The 24,086-nt window shown below is 39.6% G+C and overlaps 1 protein-coding gene across 2 annotated transcripts; it reads left to right on the forward strand.

The window, feature by feature from the left end:
- The first annotated feature begins 880 nt into the window (after nucleotides 1-880).
- On the forward strand, nucleotides 881-22,588 carry CNR1 (cannabinoid receptor 1). 2 transcript variants are annotated; one of them, XM_048494672.1, is made up of 2 exons: nucleotides 881-1,471; nucleotides 19,931-22,588. In XM_048494672.1, the coding sequence occupies exon 2, from the start codon at nucleotides 19,982-19,984 to the stop codon at nucleotides 21,395-21,397; it is 1,416 nt and encodes a 471-aa protein (XP_048350629.1). In that variant the 5' UTR covers nucleotides 881-1,471; nucleotides 19,931-19,981; the 3' UTR covers nucleotides 21,398-22,588. The 2 variants fall into 2 exon arrangements, with proteins under 2 accessions (XP_048350629.1, XP_048350639.1); XM_048494682.1 differs by lacking the exon at nucleotides 881-1,471 and adding an exon at nucleotides 2,187-2,304.
- Nucleotides 22,589-24,086: the final 1,498 nt, after the last annotated feature.

Raw genomic sequence — 24,086 nt, forward strand, 5'->3', positions numbered from 1 at the left:
CCGGGGATCTGCCAAGGGAAGCGGGGGGCGGGGGCGACGTTGCTAGGCTGCTCGTGGCAAGGAGGAAGGGGTGCGAGGGGAGGCGCAGAGGTCTCGCACGGAACACGGGCAGCCTCAGGTTGCCTTTCGAAAAAGAAAAGAAACAAAACATCCCCCGGATCCCCGCAGCGGAATGGCCCAAGGCAAATATCCCGGTGCATCCCGCGTAACTCCCTTCGACCCCCTTCACTGTGGCCCGAATTGCTCGACTCGTATTATCCCCACTCCGAAACCCGCCTGTATGGATGCCCTGCTGCGCCCCAACGCACTGTTCCTTCTGTACTAGCTAGCACCTTTCCCCTACGGCTGTTCATGATCCACCACTTTCCCTGCAACACTCGGTCTCCCTCGCACATCGTGTGCCAGCCATTAAGTGCAGCAGCGCACCGGCTCCCTCAGGGCACATCGTGTACCCCCTCCAAAGCGTGTGAGCGCGTGCTCAGCGCGCGCCTTGTCCCCCAAGAGAACAGGTGCAGCCCAAAGCTCGCGTGGTCTGCCCTCTCTCTCTGCCTCTCCGCCCACACGGGTTGACGGCGCGGCCGCTGGCCGTTCCTTACCCCCGCAGGTTCAAAGCGCCCAAAGCCACCCCTTTCCTGACCTTTCAGCGCCCTACGCAGAGCCACAACCTCTCCCATTCAGAGACATTCCCTTTTATACCAAGGGTTCGACTCCCATCCGCACCCGACACACACCCGGAGCGGGAGCGCATCCCTCCTCATCCCACCCCTTGGCGCGCGTGAAGTTTGGCGCTCTTCTTTGCCCCCTCCCCTCCCGCTGCGCCAGTTGCTGTTGCCGCGGCTCTGCTGCTGCCAGGGACAGGACAAAGGCACATTAACACGTGATGGCAACTGAGCTTCATAAATGGGACCAGGGCGGGAAGAAGCGGTTTGCAACGAGGCAGACTGTTAAGAAGGGGAGGCGCCGGGCAAACAGCAACAGTAGTAGCAGCCGTCGCCGCCGCCGCCGCGGAGGAAGACGAAGGGGGGTGGGTGTACTGAAAGCGGTGGGCGCAGCTTTTTCTTCACCCAGACCGGCAAGAGGAGAGAAGCACATGGCGAGGAGCAACGCGGACGGCACAGGTCGGCGCGCGCATTAGCCCGCTGACAGACAAGGAGACCGCGCCTCTACCTCCTGGCCGCCTGCTTTCTTCCTACCGTCCTACCTTCGCTCCGCGGCTGCAGGCAGCACCTCCTTCTCTCGCCCCCTCCCCGGTACATCTTCCTCCTCCTCCCCCCAGTGCCGCCTGGCGGAGAGGCTCGCTGGTTCCGCGCTCACTGGGGGTTCGCCTCTGAGCAGCTCCCGGAACAAGTCAGGTGGGAGGGTCTGCGGAGCAGAAAGCACGAGGCGCGCGAAGCTAAGCGCAGAAGCCCGCCGCTTGCCTCTCTTGCGCTTAGGAGCCGCCAGGGACGGGGCCATGTGAAGGTCGGGAAAGGTAAGGAAGGGGCGCGTTGGGGAGGCGCGCTTCCAGCTCTCCTTTGGTCAGGCAGTCAGCGGGGCTTGCCCGGGACTCGCTCCTGACGGTTGTTCTGTCCAGCCACTTTGCTTCTGGGGATGCAGAGCCCAGATTGCAATAGGGCAGTGCCCTCCTTCATAGTCGTGAATGATGCGAGCGCCTTTTAATCAAGCGCGAGTCCGTGTTCTTCTGAGCGGACGCAGAAACTTGAGAGGTCAATCAGCCCCCATACTACTGAATGAGCAGAATGCTGGTCGATGGCATTGCATTTGGGCTGCGCTCTTAGGTTCCGATCACAAGCGCACTAATCAATGGAAGTTACTTCCAGCAAATAATGCGCTTGCCTTGTGAGGTGATGCACGATCTATTTTCCTAAGAGGACGGATTTTTGTAATCCATTCCTTCAGGAGCGCTCAGTCAGATGGCTTGTGTGTTGTGAGTGCTAGATGTGCGTGTGTTTGTGCCTGAGTGTCACTGAGAGTTTGCGTTTGTGTTTACATGCTGTTCTCTCACTTGGCCGTTTTTACACGTCTATCTTGTACTGTCTTATACATTACACGTCTATCTTGTACTGTCCGATCTTTTGCGAAGCACACCCACAAGCAATTCAAGTATAGTATGCATGTGAATATCCCTTGTTTAAAACTGGGCGGTTTTACTATATAGAGTCAATGCAAACATCTGCTCAAATGATTATCTGCTGCTGAAATCCAGATTGATGCACTGGACCTTCTCTGAAACCCCACTGCACCTGATGAACCAGGAAAGTTTCTTTGCAACAACAGCATTTAAATCAGAGCTCCTTTGTTAAGGTAAACAAATACTCTGTTTTGAATTATGCAGGAGCATAAATAGGCAGGAGACTGTTCCAAAGAACAGTCATTAATTAGTGGTTATAAGGAGAGCCCTTTGTGGACTGTGAGACTGAAGGCTGGACTTCTGGCACAGTTCACTCATTTGACATTAAAATGACCAAAAAAGGTTTATCTGGCTTTTAGATGTCTTGCGAGGCTTCATCATGTCTGTTTGATATTAGTATGCTTGGGTGAGCATCATTGCTGGTAGCTATCTGCTGCAATAAGCCATCAGCAAATACAAAGAATTTTGAAAAGATACCAGGACATTACAGGTGCCGGCATATTCTTCATCTATATGGCAAATTATGTAGTAGTCTTCCTTTATTTTGAAAAAAACCCACAAACCATTGGCTTTATTCCAAAGAGATCAAGGTATTGTACCTGAGTGGATGTAATTAAAATTATTTTGTCTCATTTTCATTGCTGCCATTAATGAATATGTAGAAAGGGGAATATACAAGATAAGACGAGCTTTGCAGGTACTAAAGAGTTCTTGCTTTATGGTTGATATGCATTCATTTTAATCCTTGTAGAAGCTCTCAGAGCAGTCAACCCACTAGATTCGCATAGGATGTTGCCTGACATGGAGGGTTTCATCTTTAATCCTAACCTTTTGGTGATTAATAATGGAAGACATTCCTATTGATTTTTCCTGAATTATCCTCATCCCCTGCCACACACCCAACAGCTAAGGTTTTTAATAGAGGAAAATAGCCACTATATGTATTTGTACACTGGTTATTTTAGATGCAGGAAGGTATCAAGTGACGTATCAAAAGGGGAAAAAGTGATTATTTAACACAGTCTAAATATTTCAGAGGCCTTTGTTTTCACACTGGTATCTGACATAAAAGCAGTGATCAAACCTTAGTGTTAAGTATCAGGTGTTTTGCAAACACTTCTGGAGGAGGGTTTCTTTCAAAGAAACAAGCTAATTAACAATGAAAAATGTGGGTGAGATATGCACAAAGTCTTAGCTGGAACAATGGTCCCTGACACCACTTTAATAATATTGTAATATCCAGATTTATTTCTTCTGAAAAGATCAGATGCAACAGTATTAATTAGGTCAGAACTGACATCAGTGATGTCAGGATATCCTTGTTTTTCTTTGAACAACACTGGGAGTATCAGTTTAATGAAAAAATACTACATGGTCATATATTATGGTTTAATTGTCTATTCTGTAGATATTCCAAAATATGTAGGAAAATATTTGACAACGAGTCAGATATGGAAAAATCTCTCTTTTGGAATTATCTGTGCATGTTTGGAAGTAATTGTGCAAAGTTTTTATTTGTGAGATTTTTAATGTCATACTGTATTTTAACTTTTAAATATCATACTATATTTTTCTGTCTCTACTAGTATGTTCTCCAATGTTATTGTTCCTTCTCTGTATAAAGGAATGTTCTCGGTATAAAGGAACACCTTTGTGTGCCATATATATTATTGCTATTGTTGTCTGGTCTAAAGCATATGGCTGGAATAACATTTTTGACATTTAGTAGCACTGAAGTAACAAGATCGTTAACATTGCAATAATTGGTTAAGTATAATTAATTGTTTTTTCACAACCTACACATAATAGAAACTGTCTTCTCAAGAAACAAAAACAAAGAAAACCCCTCACGGTGGTGTCTTATATTATGCAGCAAGTGTGAATTAAGTACAGGAGAAACAGCTTGAACAGCTGATAAATCTGAAGCCCAATATGTACTTTAAAATTGTACTAATTTGAAATTAGTTTTGTAACAGAAACTAAAATGACTTATCTTTTGAAACATATTTTAACAAGAGATAGCACTATTTGAATACAATTATCTCATGTAATTAGTAAAACCAATAATTATGCTTCAGAGCTTTTAAGCATTTAAAAAGAAGACAGGAGTTTTCCAGGTGTAATTTTTTTCCCTGGTAATGTATAATTCACACTGAGTTAACACCTCAAATGTATTGGAAAGTATTGGGGGAAAATCCAAATTGGAAAGGCTTCAGGGTTTTGTAATAAAGAATATGTTACATTTGATCTTCTGAGTTGTTCTTCTTTGGATAATTATGTTGGTCCAATTACATAAAATACTTTCTTAAGAGTTCTAATTCTGTACTAAAAGCATGGCATATTCAATATAAAGTTTGTTTTTCTGTTTGTGAATTCAGTTTTCTAATTAAATCAATTGAAAGTTCTTACAATATTGCTTTTAAGGTTTTTTTTATAGTTTTGCTGTCTTGATTTAGCTTTGATTTAAAAACCTAACAGAGAGAGAGAAAAAAACTGAAATGTCCATGTTGCTTGCATCCTGAAACCTTGAGGACTAGTGTACCATCTGTTTCCCGAAGAGCTTGGTAAAGTGATTTTAAAAAACAACAACCCAGAATATGTACTTATTTAATTTTGCCCAAAATCTTTTCTCTTCTTTTCTGACTGTCCAGGTTTATTTCATCCACTCACTCCCACGCATCTCACTAATTTCTTATGGGGAACAATGTAAAAGATTCATGTCTGTTTCAAAGTGACTGATTCTATGAATTTTCTCTACCAAATCAATCTCAGACTTCAAAGCATCTGCAAAGTTCATTTTTCTCCTAGGTGTGAGGTCCCCCCCCCCCTCTTTTTTCTGTTCATGACTTTAGTAGATTGGAAAAGAATTCATTTTTGTACTATTCGCCCATATTCAGTTTCTATACACAACTAAGTAATCAACTATGCATCCGAAGTTAAAAATTGGATACTTTCCCTGTGTTTTCTTTTTGGCAGGGAGGGGGGTAAAACAGATTTAGTACAGCCAAACACTACAAGCAACCCTAAGACTGGGATCTGGCCAGGTTCAAAGCAACTGTACAGATGGGCACAGAAGGCGGAGAAAAATAGACCATTTTAATCATAACAAGACTGTTATTGTTTCTCTATCTGTAGTGTACGCCATGCCAGAACCTTGTTCTTGCAAATGTACCACAGCAGACCTAGAATGGCATTGTGTTATCAATATGAAGATAAGATGTGGTAAAATTTAACCCTTTATTTTCTTATTCTTCAGACCAGTTGCTATGAGCGATGCATCTCTAAATATGTGTTTAGCTTTGTAATCATAATTGTTTTGTTTCTTGACATGTTCACTAAGAACAGATGAAATGAGATGACCAATAGTATTATCCCAACAAATTACTACATCTCTTTCTATGAAATCATTCTGGTAACATCTAATCTGAATTTTATATCTGAATAAGTTTTTTTCTTAAAGCTTCCTTTTTTTCTGCATCAACAACAAAAATCCATCTAGAAATAGTCAGCTAAGTTCATTTTCACTTTTTTGAGGGGAGGGGGGATGCTAAAAGTGGCCTTTATTGTGTTGTGTTCCCAAATGTCACTAGAACCCAACCATATGATGCCATATTAGCAATGTATCTAAGTACAACAGAAACAAGGATGATCAGTATGGAACTTTGGCATGCAGATAATTGTGTTATAATGATACAGGGGAGAGAGAGAGAAACTGCACCAACCTACATTCCACTTCCTACACAACAGCTGAAGATATAAGAACCTTGTCCTTGAGTACATCTGGTCACTCAACATAATAGTAATAAAAAATTACAGCTTTTCTGTTATATTGTCCAATATATTGATTGAACATGCTAAGTGGTTTGAGAGCAAAGAGGCATCTACTGGAGACATAGCATTTTGATTTGCATAACCCAATGATAACCTTCTCTCCAGCAGCCATGCTTTTATTCTTATTGAATTAATCATGTTTACTAGAAAGATGTAAGCAGAAGATGCTGATTAAGAAACACTGTACAGATCTGTTTTTGTCCAGATGGAGTAAATTTTCACACCTGCATTTTAGGAAAGCTTGCAAAGTTTTTCTCCCCTTGATGACTACATGACATTAGCCTGCTGTAGAAAGGAATCATTATTTTTAGCCATGTCTGCCTGTTTTTAACATAGTGTGCTAATGAGATATATTTGCTATATCCTCTGTGCTAAGAAATTACAGGAAAAATGACAGGGTCCCAAGAACAAACTGAACATATTACACAATCTAATTGGAGCCCCTCCACCCCAGCCTCTCTCATAATTCTGTTTCAGCAACGCTGTATGTGGGTTTAACATGCAACCAGTATTCCAACCAAAACACCTTTGGTGTTTATGAAGCATGTTAAATATTGGTTAGCTTGATTATCAGCACTTTAGTATCAAGAATTTTGATTTGCTAACTCCAGGAACCAATGCAACATTTGCAAACTTTTCCTCATTGAAGAAAAAAACCCCTTAAATACTTGTCACCTATATGTAAATTTATACATATCACTGTGAAGGAATGGCATAGTAGTTTAATATGCTCCAGTTATTTGTTTTCCTTATGGCCTGCATCTGACTATCTTTTACATTTGAGTTCATCTTTGAAGGGATAGATACAATTTACTTGAAAATGGGCCCGCCTTTGTGGTGATAATAGATGTCAGCTTTGGTGAAACATTAAAAACCTAAGGTTGTATCCAAAGTGATAACACACCAATCAGGGTACCTTTAAGAATCTTTAAGTAACAATTGTGCAAATCACATCCCGTACTTTAAAAAAAATGGACCAGCAGCTGCAGGTTTTTGGACCAAATCTGACTTCTTGAGTTGCCATATAGCTTCAGCACTTTCATGCATGCACTTTCAATTCACTTTTAGTGCACTTTACCCATTGTCTGCAAGTGGATTTTGCCATTTCACACAATAAAATCCAGTTGCAAAGTGCAAAGAAGCAAATGGTGTATGTGGTTTCTTTGGCAACTACTTCCTGTTAAGGGATACAGCTTTTGATGCTGGACAGTCACCTTTCAGAAAGCGCCCCTCCAGGGTGTCTTCTATAATATTCTGACCAGAATTCTAAACTATAACCGTATAACTTTTAAACTTTAGATATCACATTTAATTTAATAGTTTGAATAATACCCCCAGAAATACATTCAGTACTAACAATTTCTCTAGCAAATGGCTTCATTTTAAAAAATTAAATCTCTGTTCCTTTCAGAAACTTGACCATCATTTTCCAGCGTCTTTACTCTATTGTATTCTACGTTCCTATGTTCCTCTATTGCATTCTATGTTCCTATGTTCCTCTATTGCATTCTATATTCCTAAATCATGCTTATATGCCTTTATACTTTTGGTTCCTTAATAGAAACCTTTTACACAGATAATCTTTACACCTTTTACTCACACTTTTTACATAGATAATCTCAAATCTGCTGGAAAAATCAGTAATAAATCATAACAGTTTTGCTGTTAGCTTACACAAAATATGTTGATCTTTCTGCTAAACAATTTATAAATAAAAAGTTTAAAATAGAAACAGTTTTAATCCAATCCCTTTAACCCTAATTTTGTTTCAATCTGGGCAGAGGGTTTGTAACCTACATTTCTTCAACATATTATTCTAGTTGATATTCACATCTCCTATTTCCCTGATCTCCTTCTTGTCCACAGTCATCCTCACTTAGATTTTCCCTTTCCTCCCATAACTACTACAGCTGTTGATCCATAAATCCATTCATCATTTTCATCAACATTTCTTTAGGCCTTTAGCATCTCATTTCTCCTGTGTGATGAAATCCTTACCTATATTTCCATCATTATTATCAAACCCAATGATAGTATCTGAATGATAATACATATGAAATGCAATGGTTTATGGCTTTTGAAGCCTCCAGCTCTAATCTGTGGCAAGTGAAGTCAGATGTATAACTATCCATCCCTATTATGGGGGGGGGGTTTGCCTTTTTACAATATATCTGATTCTTTTTATGTTCGTTTTTTAAGAACTGCAAAAATATTGTAACACATTTAAGCCTTTCAGATAAGGTACATCTAAGTAAATAAATGAGGAGGAGGCATATTCATAAAAAGAGTCAAATGTTCTCAATACTCTCTGATTAGAAAATGTCCTTTTAAAAGCCTTCTGGGTGTTTGCTTTAAACCATTCCAGGGATCTTGCCCTTCTCTTACCCACTTCTGTAACTGTTGGATTACAATCTACCCAGCCAGGAGGTGAATTTAGAAAAATCCTTTTCCTTCATTTTTCAAACCTCTCTATCTCCCATTTCCATGTTACCTTGAACCTGAGCAGGAACATCAAAATTATAGAACAGAACATATGGCACACTTGTATTTTTAACATATTCATTGAATCACCACTTGATTTTAAGATTTCATGCCAGGGAGCAGTGCTTGCATTCTAACAGTCCCTGAGTGGCAATAATTCTGTGATCAGAACAGATCTGCAGAGATTAAAAGAGGAGCATTGTCACTAGAATCCTAATACTAAAGGGTAAGGAACAAATATGGGTCTATTCTTTAATGTAATTTTAATAGGGCAGTTGCCATAATCTTTTCATGGCTCCCTAGTTTTAGTTGATTTGCTAACTGAGTTGAAGGATGAAACCTTTCAAAACATCTGCAAGGAACAGAAAGATCTATCAAAAAGAAACATCTAGACATGGGCTTGCTTCCACCAGTGTGCATGATTACGTTTAACAAACTCTATTTCTTTTTGTTACTGAAATACTTCATGTTTAATTTTTGCAAGAAAGTTATATCTGCAGTTTGCATAACATTCATCTGTGATGATGAACCTGTGATGAATGTTGACAGGATCTTGAGATCTGTGAAGGCTACTAATTGTGGTGTGAATTGGTGTTCATCCTGGTTGATATCATGTAAGGACCACATTAATACATCCTTGATGTCAGTCATAAATTAGTCACTTACTCAGGGAGCCTCTCCTTGGTCACTAGAAGGCAGTCATCTATACATTACTTATAAATCATTGCTGTAGAAAAATGATGTGGCAATTGTCACCTGTTCTCTGATCAGGCCTTTCTGAATAAGCTGATTGAGAGCAGAACTATTTCAGGTTTTTCTGGATGACTCATTTACTCTTGACTCTTTAAATCTGGTTCATGACTTATGGCATGGAAATAGTATTGGTAGCTTTAGTTGACGATCTCCATGTAGGCAAACATATTTACTGATTCACAGAGTTGTGTTTCCTTGTTGTTCCTGCTGGATTTAACAGCAGGCTTTGATATGGTGGACCTTTCCATTTTGCTGAGATATTTTAAGGCCAAAGTAGGGATTAGGAAATGTGCTTTGGGTTGATTTAAATAGTTATGTATGTCTCAGACTCAGAGGGTTGATGTTTGGCTTAAGTTGTCATCAGTGTGGGATTTGGCCCTAGCATATCACAAGGCTACCACCTGTGCTATTCAGTCTTTATCTAATGCCCTCAGGAGACATCCCTCATGGTTTGGAGTTGGCTGTCATCAATATGCTGATGACACCCGGCTCTATATTTCTTCACTCATATCGCTTGGTGATGCAGCAGTTAGGTGGCAAAGAGTGAACAAGTTGAAATTGAATTTTGACAAGACTGAGTTAATACTAATTAGGAAAGCTGAGGTCTTGAAGGATATTATCCTTACCACTTTTAATGGGATTCAGTTGACCCTTGGTACTTGGTTAAGATATTGTACTGCATCCAGCATTATTGATGGAGAAAGAAAGTAATGCAGCTGCTGAAGATGCTTTCTTCCATCATCATTCTGCCCAGAAAATGACATCTTACTTGACTCAGTCAGTCCAGCCATATGGATCTCATGGCACAGTGACCTTAAGACTATTGTAATGCATTCAGTGTGTATCTACCCTTGAATTTAACTCAAAAGCTCTATTTGGTACAGAATGTTGCAGCTTGGTTACTGTTGGGCAGAGCACGACTATTACACCCATTCTGTACATATGGGATGTATTCTGTACACCCATTCATATGGGGTGACTTATTAGTCATTGGGTTCAATTCAAAATACTAATGATCACATACAACCCCCTTCATAATCTTGAATTTTCATATCTGCTGGATTACTTTTTCTGCTATGTTCAACCACAACAGCTTCACTCATCTGAACAAAGCCTTCTGAAGGTGCAATTTCTAATTTCTGTAATCTCAGTTCTATTACAGTTTTTTGAGGATGTCTCATGTATATTCATTGCTTTACACCATGTAATCTACCTTTAGTCCTAGTGAGAAAGGTGAATTACGTAGATATTTATATCACACCTTTCTATCCAATGAGGAATCAAAATGTCTTCTATCATTCTCAATTTTCCATTTTATCCTCTCTGCCAGAGTGCTGACTTGCCCACCTGTTTGGGATGCTTTTCAGTTTATACTGTTTTAAGGATATAAACAAAGTCCTTGGGGGTCTAAGGCCTACCACCTGACTCTTGACCTTCCTGGTTGCTTAAATCTGCCAGGAAGGGGTACTGGCTGACTGGGTGTCAGAGATTATTAATGCCTCCTTGAGAGATGGGGAGGTGACCCCAATTTTGAAATATGCTGTGGTGTGGCCACTATTAAACAAGTCTGCACAAGTTCACAACCCCGTTCTGTCATGACAGTTCCTGCATGACTTCTGTCAGTCACTCTCAGCCTAACCTGCTTCACATGATTTCTTTATTCATATTTTTCTACCTGGAGATAATAATAATAACTTTTGTCAGTGGGAGCCATACTTAGTCATTGATAATGCCAAGGTAGCTAAGGCTTGACCTTGTATCTGGACATTGGCACTGGGTTTTTTGAAAAAGTTTGTTTTCAGTAATCATGAATGGTTGGAATTTTGATAATTCTGTAGCATTCCTTGTGAACATGTTTATAATTGTGTGTGAGTGGTTCTTTGCACTCACATGGCCCTACCATTAACTTCAGCTGAGTGTTATGTGGGTGTTGCAGTGAACAGTATGGATACAACTGCACAGTCAGTGTTTTATGGGTACACATAGCTGATGTAGCTGAGTAATTGCTTTGTGTGTTTTAAATGAAAAATAAATTTAGCACTACTTTCAACTGATGTTACGAGGACACATTTAATAGCAGCAAATGTGATAAAAGCGTACAGGTTGCCCTCAAGAAGAAAGAAGTTTCATACTAAGTGAAATGTGTCTAAACAAGAAGCTTGTTAGGAGGATTAAGTAAGACTGTGTATTTAATAACTGAGCTAAGATAATTAACACAGGAATAGCAGACCTTGCAGTATCGGTCAATGTACTGGAATATTGAAGACTGAAGAAACTCATGGGGATGGCTACTTTCTTATAGATAGCCAAACAACCCAAGGTGTGGCCCATGGTACTCTTCCAGAGATACTTTGGACATCTATATTAATTGATGAAGAGACTACAAACCAACATTAAACTATCCTATCAGGTTGGTTTTAAAAAACTGCAAATGGAGTTCTTCCCATGGAATATGTCACTCCTGTCTCCTTTTCTTTCTCCACTAGTAGGGATGTCAGCCTTCAGGGGGGATTTGGGGATCTCCACCATTATAGCTCATGTCCAGACTGTGGAGATCATTTCCACTGGAGAAAATGGATACTTTGGAGAGTGAAGTCTATGGTATTGTACCCCACTAAGGTCCTGTCCATGCCAGGCTCCATCCACAAATCTCCAGGAGTTTCTCAACAATGATCTAGCACTCTACTCCCATCCCCTGCTAGTGGCCAGGAGGGTCCTGGCAACTCTATCCTGAAGTCCACTGAACTCCTGGAAAGCTTGCCCTGGAACTCCTGGAAAGCTTGTTCTGAAGTCCACTGAACTCCTGGAAAGCTTGCTGTGGAGGACATGGCACAGGAGACTTAACCTTGATGGGAAATTCATAGAAATGGTGCACCCCTCTAGATGAGTGGAAGTATCTTTCATGCATATGACAGGCCTCTTTGAATCCAAGCCATTGAAAATCTGAGTTTAAGCATGCTTAACTCTTTGCTGATTTGGAACCAGAAGTTACCAAAGCACTAGCTTTTTCAATAATCTCTTCATTATCATATTTTAGGTCTACAGAGCAACAACACTTACAGCTAAAATGTTAAAAGGAGATGGAGAACATTGGAAATATTGACTTTTTATTTATTAAAATGCAGAAGTGTAGCTGGGCAGGAGTGCGCCCAGGGCATACTCTGCGTTTCCTGCGTCCCCTCATGCCCCCAGCCCCTCCTCCTGTGGACACCCGCAGCTGCGGACACCCGCAGAAACAGCTTTCTGCCAGCTGAAAAGGGGCCAGGGTGGTGGGGCAAGGCAGGGCAGGGGTAATTTTTGCACCCCCAGGTACGTGCCTAGTGCAACGCATGCCCCCACCCCCTTGTAACTCTGCCACTGTTAAAACGTTTATATCCTGCCTTTCCTCATGCTTCAAGGCAGCTTATAATTAAAATATTTACATGAATATTAAACATACATGTGATTTCTCTAATTCACCTTTAATTTACAATACATTTAGCAAACTTGTAAATCACTGGAAGACTACAACAAACAGAATGAAAAAAAGAAATAAATGGGCTTTTGTTGCTTTTTGGTTCCTTGTATAATTAGCATGGCAGTCAGTTTGCAAGATCTGAGCAAGGCTGTTAGAGGGGCAGAGGCTGATTTTCAAGGTAGAGGGACAAAATTTACAGCATAGCTGCAGATTAATCTCCTTAAAAGAACCCCCAAGGGAGTTCAATTTTATGAGTTTTCAGTTGTTTCTAATTTAAGATGCAGGCACCATAAAATTGCCCCCCAGACTCAAGCTTCATTGGGGGCTTCTCTGAGGAGTGTCACCTGCAACTATGCTGCATATTTGGTCTCTCTACCTTGAAAAACAGCCCCCCAGAGCCTCCAAAAATCTCCATGGATTTGAATGAGCCAGTATGACAGCTGAGCATCTCATAGGCAAAGTTACCACCAGTGACTTCAATGGGAGGGCCTGGGTAACAGTTTTGCTGCAATTGTATCCAGTAGAAGATCTTTGCAAGGCTCTGAGGGGCTGTTTTCAAGGTAGGGGCAGAGGCGTAGCTCCAAGGGAACGGGGGGTGCACGACACACCGGGTGCATGCCCCTGTGGGGGTGTGGTGAGGGCATTCCGGGGGCGTTCTGGGGGCGTACTGGGGGCATAGTGGGGGTATTCCAGGGTGGGGCAGGAGCGGAGGACACACCGGCGCACTGGGCGCTTTTCCTCCTTGCTACGCCTCCGGGTAGGGGTGTCAAATTTACAGCACAGCTGCTGGTGACTCTGCTCAGAAAAACCACCAAGTAAAATGAAGGATGGGGGTGGGGTGTCCAATTCTATGGGAATTCTGTTTTTCTTCCCTTTGGGTGCTCATAGAATGAAGCTTTTTGACCCAAACTTCACCAAACATGAACATTCTTCTGAGGAGCATTGCTAGCAGTTATATTGCAAATTTGGTGCCTCTACCCTGAAAAATGGCCTCCCACGGAGCCCTGCAAAGATTTCCATTGAGTGCAGTTGGATCAAAACAGTAAACCATGCCCCCATCCTCCCACTAGTCGCTTCCGCACGGCCACGATGGGGGTTGGGTCGGCGTACATAACTGGCCTTTGTGATCTATCTTTACTATGCCTATTTATTATCTGTAGCTCTTCAAGAACCTGGTTGTGGCAAAAGCAGTGGAGGAAAGTCCTGTGTTTCTCATGTGTTTGGCCTTCCCTGAGGTCTTTCTGTCATTGACTTTGCACCCATATCCTTTTCCCCTTAATATTTCTGACTTTGAAGAGGTTCTGTGTCATTAGATGCTCAATCAGACTACAGTCCCTCTTATGTCCACTTGCAGTCCTTGCTGGTTCATTACACATAAGAACAAGACTGAAATCCACATAAAGAAACATCTTTCACTCTCACTTCTAGCATTGAAGTATAACTATGGGATGCTCCAATGCATATGTGGACACAGAAGGGGAACTGTACTGGTTTGTGTTGTTGTCTCTGTCTCTCTGACCCTGTACTGTATGCCTTTGCCTCTCCACACACACAGTGCATTTTCATTTTAAAGTTTATTTTTTCAATCTTTTTTGTTTTTGTATGCTCTGCTACTGAACCATTCACACTCAGAAAAGAGCATCCAGCCTTTTAAAAAAAAATCCTGCCCCACTACATATATCAGTGCCTCACCATTTTTTAAAGTTCTTGGTTAATTTAATTCTTCAAAGGCTTCTCATGCTCTCTCTCCTGTACAGGCGTACACTTCTCTCCTGATTTATTTTAAAGCAACAATCAAGATTCTGGCTTTTTTCCATGTTCCATTCATCATCCAATTTGGAAATATGATATAGCACTACTGGTATTAGGTCAAGCCAGCATGAACATAGCACTATAAAAAAAATAATCTTTTTTATTATTATCTGGAAGGGACCCAAGTCATGTGCTACATAGTCCAATCAGTCAGTTTTCAGATATCACTGTTTCAGGGCACATAGAGTGCTTGGTATAGAAGATTTTATTGTCAAATGAATGACTGTTTTCCTTATCTTTAATTTTAAAATTCCACTGTTTTAATTGGTGCATCCATACATGTAGCCAGTGATTCACAATTATGCTCTTCCTGCAAAATAAATAAATAAATCAAAATTCCTTTCAGCTAAATCCCCCCAAATCTAAATTCTATTACTAACGAATTCTCTAGCACATTTTTTTCTTTGCAAATGCAATAACTTGGAAATTACTATACTAATCTAAATGCAGAAATACAGGAGCCAGAATTGTGAAAATGCAGGCTGAGAATTGCTTGTCGTGATCCCATTAACCAAGTTTATGTGCATACAGAGGGGTTTTTTTCTGAACTCCCTATAGAAAGTTCTCAAAATATAGAGAATTTGGATGTTCTATTTGTGCTTCATGAAAGATACCATCTGAATAACATTTTGCCTTCTACGATGAACAAATATGTACTTAAACATCTGTTAATTAGCAAATTATACAATTTTGTCGTTGAACTGCTTATTTGCATGAAAATTTTAAGAATCTATATTCTTAACTTTCTCTACAATTTAACTATTAAAGTCTATTATAGAAAAAGAATGCTATTTATAGAAACAGCAAAGTTGAATAAGCTTAAATAAACCATTACTTTTATATATTTTAAATGCTTAATTGAAAATGGCTTGTATCAGGCTCCCCTGGTATTAAAGTTGCAGTGTCCTTCATTTGTTCTGTATTTAATAAAAAAAATTGGCGCATTTTTTCTCAAAGTTGGCTATAGGTTAGTGAACATGAAATTAATTTTATTGTCTCTTTGTGTTATAAAACCAGTTCTGAACATTTTAAATGACTACTGCATTAATTGAAATTCATTCTCATATATTTTGAATCTGCTCCTGAAGAAGGTTACCTGGTCTATAAAGATTTTATTGCAGCTTCCATTTAGATGAAGAGGAAAAGACAAAACAATGACCCTGTATTACAAAGCAGAGTTTAAATATCACATGAATCTATAATGTAATGCAGTTGTGCCTCTGACATAGATTGGCTGAGCAAGTGTGTTGGTATGGGAATGTTCATGAACATTCCAGCTGTTAAGGAAGAAAACATGTTAGAATGTTTTCTTATAATTTTATTAAGTACAGTACAGTAATGTACGGTAATGCTAAATACAATTACTACGATTTTCCCCTCTGTCCACAAGTGCCCTGAGGAAACTTTTCCCTCCAGTATTCTAACAGTCACTTTCAGGGCTTACTGAGCAGCTGCCCCAGTGACTTTAATAATTCAGTAGCATAAATATGTTTTTCCCACCTCTATAATAAACCCCCAGAAACAGGGATAATCTTCTGTTAAGTGTGGACAGAGGACTTTGATGAAAACCAAAGGCACCAAAAGTTTTGGTACTTTAAAAGATGAACAACTAAAAGAAGTATTTATTTATAAGAACAATACATGTTTGACAAGGTAAAAATATAACAGGAAAACTGAAATAGGTAAGGTATGGAGTTAATATAAGTTAAGTTGATGCTATAGCTCAGATGTGCTTCATTCACTGGGGTTCAGCCCTTCTCTGTGGATACAATTTCAGGCATCCTTGTGTGGATGTTTAAATATATAAAATGTTTCAACCATAAATATACAGTTTGGCTTCTTTTCCTTAAGAAGAACTTTCAGTTACCCTTCAGTATACATTTGACTTGACAATTTTTTTTCTCTCACGTGCTCCCAGACACTCCTTTTTCCTTGGATATGTCCTGCCCACATGTTGATTTCCAGAGAAGGACTTTTCTCCTAATTTTGACTCCTGTTAAGAAAATAAAAATAATCTATTTTTCTCTATACAAATATCACCCCTCTAATAAGCATCTTCACTTATTCTCCTGAGTGGATATTTCTGTGACACAAACTTCAGTTATCAACCCCTGTGTCAGCTTATTGTGAGTGTATTGTTTGTACCAGGGACTTAGTTTTCCGCATTTGACCATCCAGTCCCTCACTGATCACTACCAGAGAACAGAGCTTTTTCACACACATCTGATCACCTGCTCTGACTCAACAGAACTCCTCCTCAGTTCCCTCTCACTTCAACAGCACCTATCAGAACTCTCTTCAGTTCAAGCCAGCCAATCAGAGTTCTCTATTAACCTTTTCTGCTCATCATTACACTTGCATATATGTATCAAAGTGGTGGAATTCATCATAACAATCAACACTATTTAAAATATATTATTTATTTATTTTATTTGTATCCCGCCCTTTCCCCCCAAGGCTCAGGGCTTTCTTAGGCTGATTCCTCATGGGCCAAAAACAGCGGTGTGAAAACGGTGTGAAAACAGTATAAACCCTTTTACACCGTTTTAAACCCTTTTACACCATTTTCACACTGTTTTCACACTGCTGTTTTTGGCCCATGCGGAATCAGCCTTAGATTCTTATTGTAGCAGTTTAACAAATTCACTATAACCTACTCAACTCAAATGTAGGTTACAATCTTTCAGCCTCCATGCCCTGTTGTAGGCCCTCCAGAGTAACCGGTTGGCCCTGTGGGAGACAAGATGCTACGACAGACGAACTATTGGTCTGATCCAGCAAGGCTCTTCTATTCTTTTAATAATATTATTACAAAAATTCAAAAGTTTAACAACGTAACCGAACAAAGACATAAAATTAGAAAGTTCAAGGTTGAGAATCTTTAAGAAAACAAAAAAAGAAATTGTTCGGCAACTTATATCCAATTTAACACATTTTACCGTCCAGTCAGAGGGGGAAAATCCTCCACTGGAGGTGGTGCAAGCTTACACCAACAGAAATGCCCTCCTTGGGGCACTTATCATGCACCAGCTGGGTGACCTTGGGCTAGTCACAGCTTTTCGGAGCTCTCTCAGCCCCACCTACCTCACAGGGTGTTTGTTGTGAGGGGGGAAGGGAAAGGAGATTGTAAGCCCCTTTGAGTCTCCTACAGGAGAGAAAGGGAGGATATAAATCCAAACTCTTCTTCTTCTTCTTCTTCTTCTTATCCTGGGGGGGGGGGACTACACTGGTGACCAGTTGCTACGGCACCCAGCCTCACATCAGTGCTCCTACTCTGCCCCCAGCTAAGGGTGTTCTGGAGTCAGGACTGACCTTAGTCAACCTCCAGAGCCCAATAAGCCCCTATTTTTGTTTTTGTTCTTTTCTACATTTTCAGATTTCCTGCGCTACAGGAAAACCCTTTGGAGTGGGCAGAGCAGCACCAAAGTGTCGCTGTCCACCCTCATCGGATAGCTCGAGATTGGGCTGTTAAAACTGTCTGTGACTGAAAGTTTGGGTTCTAGTATTCAAATAAAGGAATACACCACTGAATGAACAGGGCTTGCTCTCATTTATCTTTGAAAAAGTCTTGTTTAATCACAGAAATCTCATCCACAAATGTAGCACTTTACAATTTATAAGACAAACACTAACTTTGAATGCATACACTATTTCTGGAGCTGTGATTAATACATTACTGGCCATAGCTGTTAGAATGATTTTGGGGTAATTGATCTGTTTTACACTTCCAGCTTTCCCTGGGAGGCTGTAGAAACCCTGAACCAGTGCCAGGAAGCTAATGAAGCTTAATCCCAACAAGACAGAAGGGCTACTGTTCTGATGTAAGGTGTTACTCATTCCGGATGGAGTGCACTGCCATTGATGCTACAGATCTGTAGAATGGGAGTGCTCTTGGCCCCAGGCCTGCTGCTGGATAAGAAGCTGGCAGTTTTGACCAGGAATGCCTTTTAGCAGCTTTGACAAAGTATCTTGTCAAAACAGAGCAGGCCATAAACTGAGGCAAGTCATTCTGAAGTAGACGTGCAGGCCTGAATTTGACATATTTATATTGGGTAGCCATGAGGTTGCCAAATCTGATTAGAGAAATTGCTGGAGATTTGGGGGTGGATGTTAGGGAGGACTGAGTTTGGGGAGAGGAGGGATCTCAGCAGAAATGTAATACCACAGAGTTATTCCCTCTAAATATTCTGTAAATATTCAAAGTTCTATTGCCACTACTATGACAATTGCATTTGGCTACCAAAGTATGTGCCATATAATTATGGTTAGGAGTGTGAGGGCCAACAAACCCCCAGAAAAACAATTATTCTGAGGACTTTTCCCAGTTCTGGGGAAACACACACACAGCAAATTTCATGTAAACTGCTTTCTCTTTGAGAATGAGTGGAATGCTTCTGAATACGTTTTATCAAAATGACGCTATGAAAAAAAATCTGTTTTCAGTTTTTCTAACAGAAAATTAGATAATTTGTGGGAGCAATTAAACCATCTTCTCTTTTGGAAATTCTTTGTTAGACAAGGTTTTTCTCACTAAAAATATATAGCATGGAAGTATGAGGACTTTTTCAGTTTGCCCAGTGGAAAAATTGGGACAAAACCCCCTGTAAACTATATTTTCCTTTGGAATGAAATGATTCTTAAGAACAGTTTTTCTCAATAAAAATGTATAGTAAGAAAAAATGACAGGACTTTTTCAACATTTTCAAAAAACCCAGGTTTGCAGAAAATTCTTAAACCTCTAATTAAAAGGGGGGGGGGTTAAAAACCTCCAACTGCAGTGCTAATGAAGTGAAGGAGGGGGACAGGAAACAGCACTGCTGAAGATGTGAGGCTACATGAGAAGAACCCTCCCCCTCCCCCACACAGCTCCATTGCTCATTTTTAGTGAGAAAAACCTTGTCTCAGGAAGCACTGGTCTGTTAGAAACCAGCAGGAAAGTTTTAAAAAGGCAGCTACAAAAGTGAAACCTCCTCACCTACCTTCTCCTGATTCATTCCTAGAAAGAGTTACATGAACATGGGAGCAATTTCCATATACCTTTTCAAAACGTTTGCTCTCTTCAGCTACACTGCTTGACAAAGTGACTTCATGACTCCTAACTATTATATCAAACGAGACACTAAGTATGTCTAATGGCCCAGAATGGATATTGTCCAGTGCCTGACTGTATGAAGAAGTTGACCAACTTCATCAAGGAATATAACCTCAATCTCATTGCTGTAAAAAGTCCAGTTTAGGCAATGTATATTTTATTAAATAGCCATGTATTATATTTCAGACATTCTATTGCTGAATGATTGTTCATCTGCTGTGCATAGGTAAAAATGATGCAACATTTGGTCAGAGGAGAAAGGGACATTACTAATATTGCTCAGCTAAGTTGGTAGATTTCTTTCTCCTTTTTGTCTTTTCTTTCAACCTTGCTTAAATTTAATTAACCTTGATTTTTCTCTTCTCTCTACCAGAATTGCTTCATACACTTTCCCCCAAACCCTGCATAATTGAAATCTGGGGTTATGAAGTCAATCCTGGATGGCCTCGCAGATACGACCTTCAGAACAATTACAACCGATCTTTCTTACATGGGTTCTAACGACATCCAGTACGAAAATTTTAAAAACGACATGGCCTCCAAATTAGGATACTACCCACAGAAATTTCCTTTTTCTTCTTTCCGAAGTGATTTCCGACCAAAAATGACTGCTGGAGATAATGCTGTTTTGAGTGCCCATCCATCGGATCAAATCAATCTTACAGATTTTTACAATAAAACTATGTTCAAGGAGAATGATGAGAATATACAATGTGGGGAAAACTTCATGGACATGGAGTGCTTTATGATTTTGAACCGTAGCCAGCAGCTGGCCATTGCCGTACTGTCCCTTACTCTGGGTACCTTCACTGTTCTGGAAAACCTTCTGGTCTTGGTTGTCATCTTGCACTCCCGAAGCCTGCGTTGCAGACCTTCCTACCATTTCATCAGCAGCCTAGCAGTGGCTGATCTGCTGGGTAGTGTAATCTTTGTCTACAGTTTTGTTGACTTCCATGTTTTTCATCGGAAAGATAGTCCGAATGTATTCCTCTTCAAACTGGGCGGAGTTACAGCCTCCTTCACTGCCTCGGTTGGTAGCCTTTTTCTTACTGCAATAGACAGGTACATATCTATACACAGGCCCCTGTCCTACAAAAGAATTGTTACCAGGTCCAAGGCTGTTGTAGCATTCTGTGTGATGTGGACCATAGCTATAGTGATAGCTGTTCTTCCCCTGCTTGGTTGGAACTGCAAAAAACTCAATTCAGTGTGTTCAGATATATTTCCTCTAATTGATGAGAACTATCTGTTGTTCTGGATTGGGGTGACCACTGTCCTCTTGCTTTTTATTGTGTATGCCTATATGTATATACTGTGGAAGGCTCATAGCCATGCTGTTAGAATGCTTCAACGTGGCACTCAGAAGAGCATAATAATTCATACTTCAGGAGATGGTAAAGTGCATCAAATAACTAGGCCTGAACAAACACGGATGGACATCAGGTTAGCCAAAACCTTGGTCCTCATCCTTGTGGTTTTGATTATCTGCTGGGGTCCTCTTCTTGCAATTATGCTCTATGATGTTTTTGGGAAGATGAACAAGCTTATCAAGACCATCTTTGCCTTCTGCAGCATGCTCTGTCTGCTGAATTCCACAGTGAATCCCATTATCTATGCTCTCAGGAGCAAGGACTTGAGACATGCTTTCAGAAGCATGTTCCCAACTTGTGAAGGGACAGCACAACCTCTTGATAACAGTTTGGAATCTGACTGCCAGCAAAGACATGCTAACAACCCAGGTAATGTTCATAAGGCTGCTGAAAGGTGTATTAAAAATACAGTTAAGATTGCCAAAGTGACCATGTCTGTTTCCTCAGACACTACTGCAGAGGCATTGTAAAACAAAGACCTCTCAGCATAAAGAGAAAAAATTAAGAGAAAAGAAGATGAATTGATGACTTCAAAAGTATGTGTTTCCTCAAATGTATTTTTAAGTATCTTGTCATTGTTTGAAAAAGTAATTGTTGTTGTGATTACACAGCAGCCTTTCTCCAAGTTCTGCAAATAAGAATCCAAACTGTGGTTTTTTTCCCAAAAAAAAGCACAGGTTTTCCATTGGGAAAATTCTAATTGAATAATAATGACTTGATCCTATTATGTACAAAACAATACATAAATCAGTGAGAAAAACCTACACACACAGGTAAACTTTCTGAAAATTTGAAATGTGTAATCAAATCAAAATTAAAAATTATAATCTTAGTTTGATTTCCAGTGTGAAATGTATTGTCTGTAATTTAATAGAGGTTTGAATCCCCCTCATGCGGCAGTACTGGATTGTAGATGTTTTGTATCATGTCTTGTGAAATGTTTTACTGTATGTTACTGATATTTGTCTAACCAAAGTGATTAGATAGACTTGCGTGGAAGTAATGTAAAGTATGTGATAATGTAATACCCTTCCCTCACCATGAAAACACTTCCCATATTTTGAAGACTCCTATAAGGTATTTTGAAAATATTACATTCTTAGTGATTTTTAGTGAATTGAAAAGGAAAGACTTTGTATTTCTTCTGCTAACATTTGAAATCCCTATTAAGTTTGAATTCATGTAAACATGGGAATAACAGCAACAAAAGAATATCATTGCAAAAGAAAGTAATACACTGGTTATGACCAACAAAAGGCTGTATTTTAGAGACCATTCTGTTATATTACAGCAGGTTGGCTTTTTATGGGATCTTGTTTGAATGCAAACACTACCCCCAAAGGAAGGCATCAGGTAGTGACTTCTTTAACTGGTAACTATTTTTACTGGATTTCTGAAGACAGAATATGTCAATTCAGTGTACAGTACGTTATCACTGTGATGTATATTTGAAATGTGTTGCATTTCTAAATCCTAGGTTCAAATAGATTTCAAGCCTGAGATGTCAAATATCAGACTTCAGTAACAAGAGGATAAAGAATTAGTGCTATACTTTAAAAAATGTATGAGTGTGTATATAGTTAAATAATGTCTGTGTATTTTGTCTATGCTGTGTATGTATCCTAAATAAGTGTGGGTTGTATTAATATTGCTAAGATTAACACTTGTGACTGAATTATTTTTCCTTATATTCCATGTTGCACATTTTGCACATGAATTCCATTTTTAAAAGTGAGTCATTCCAACCAGTCAAAAATGAAAATCAGGACTGCTTATATATAGATGAATTTTATAAAACTGAGCTCATTGTTCTATGCTCCTAAAACAAGTGGAGACTAGTTCCCCTCTCCTGCACACACATTCTACTATTACTGTAGCATCCCAAGGCTCGGCTTTATATGTGAATAGTATAGACAAGTGAATGATGGTTTCAGCATGAGACATCCATAAGTGTTAGGAGTGAGCTGCTATAAGCGCCAGACAGGCGAAGCCTCTCAATGAAAAACTGTCCCAAAACTCTCCATCAGAATGTACAAATGAAGAAACTGGAAAAAGTATGAGTTTTCTTTCTGAAAGCAGAGCTTTCAGAGTTAAAGCAAAGTCACCCCTGGTCTAGGAAAGATTATTGGTATGTACAAGAAAACTGGCGTGTGTGGCCCATTTCAGTTTCTGGATCCTTGCATCCTGTGCCCAGAACTGTTTTTATTGAATAATTAATTTTTTATTAAATTTTGAATGATACATTTACAATCAACAATCCGTATAATTACAATTAGTATGAATACATAGTAAACAAAACAAAACAGATGTGTCATAATAAACATGAATTATCATAAAAAGCTAATAGCGTTCTCCTTAATCTATCTATTAGCCTTTATCTTGGGTATATATCTACCCTTCTTTAGCCTATTTCCAGAATATTAATAATAATAAATTGGCTTCTTCACCTAAAAGTCAGTGAAAAAAATTTATGCCAGAACTGTTTATGTGGTTGGAGTCCTCTGCACAATCTCAATTAGACAGGTAGTTTGTCTGGTGTGGAGGATGAAAGCAGGCATATGCACACAGATCCTCATATTCAGCAGCATATATGCAGGGCACCTCAATGTCATGTTTGAGTAAACTGTGGGTTAGACCGACAATACATAAATGGAAACTGGATCTGTCATAAACTGAGAAAAGTGACTAATTGTTGTAGAAGAATTTAAAGCATGACAAAGGTACAGAGCCAGATCTACATTTTTTAAGGGAGGTGAAAGTACAAAATGATGTCCCCCATATATTATATACATTTTTTCTTTATAATATATGTACTCAACATATATAATCAACAACTCTTTTAAATGATAGGATAAAGTATGTTGACCTCTATGAACTCTTAATGAATAAGTTACCTTTTTATGTATTGTCGAAGGCAATATCTTTTTATATTATTTAATCTGTTTATAATGTTTGAATTTTCCCTCAGCCCACTCTGCACACACAAAAACCCAATCCAAGGAGAAAGCTTTTCAGCCTATCCTTTTCCAGGATATTTTTTTTAATACAGCACACAAAATTTTGACATGGGGAAACACCAACCTCATACTCCTTCACAGCCTAATAAAAGTACAGCCCAAGAAAAGCTTTATTTGGCAGTTATGCTGTACTTTCTGCACT

The sequence above is a fragment of the Sphaerodactylus townsendi genome, linkage group LG01, assembly GCF_021028975.2.
Source record: "Sphaerodactylus townsendi isolate TG3544 linkage group LG01, MPM_Stown_v2.3, whole genome shotgun sequence".
In the NCBI taxonomy this organism is placed as follows: Eukaryota; Metazoa; Chordata; class Lepidosauria; order Squamata; family Sphaerodactylidae; genus Sphaerodactylus; species Sphaerodactylus townsendi.

Coding starts and splice junctions, on each gene's coding strand:
- CNR1 (XM_048494672.1), top strand. CDS start 19,982: ATGAAGTCAATCCTGGATGGCCTCGCAGATACGACCTTCAGAACAATT.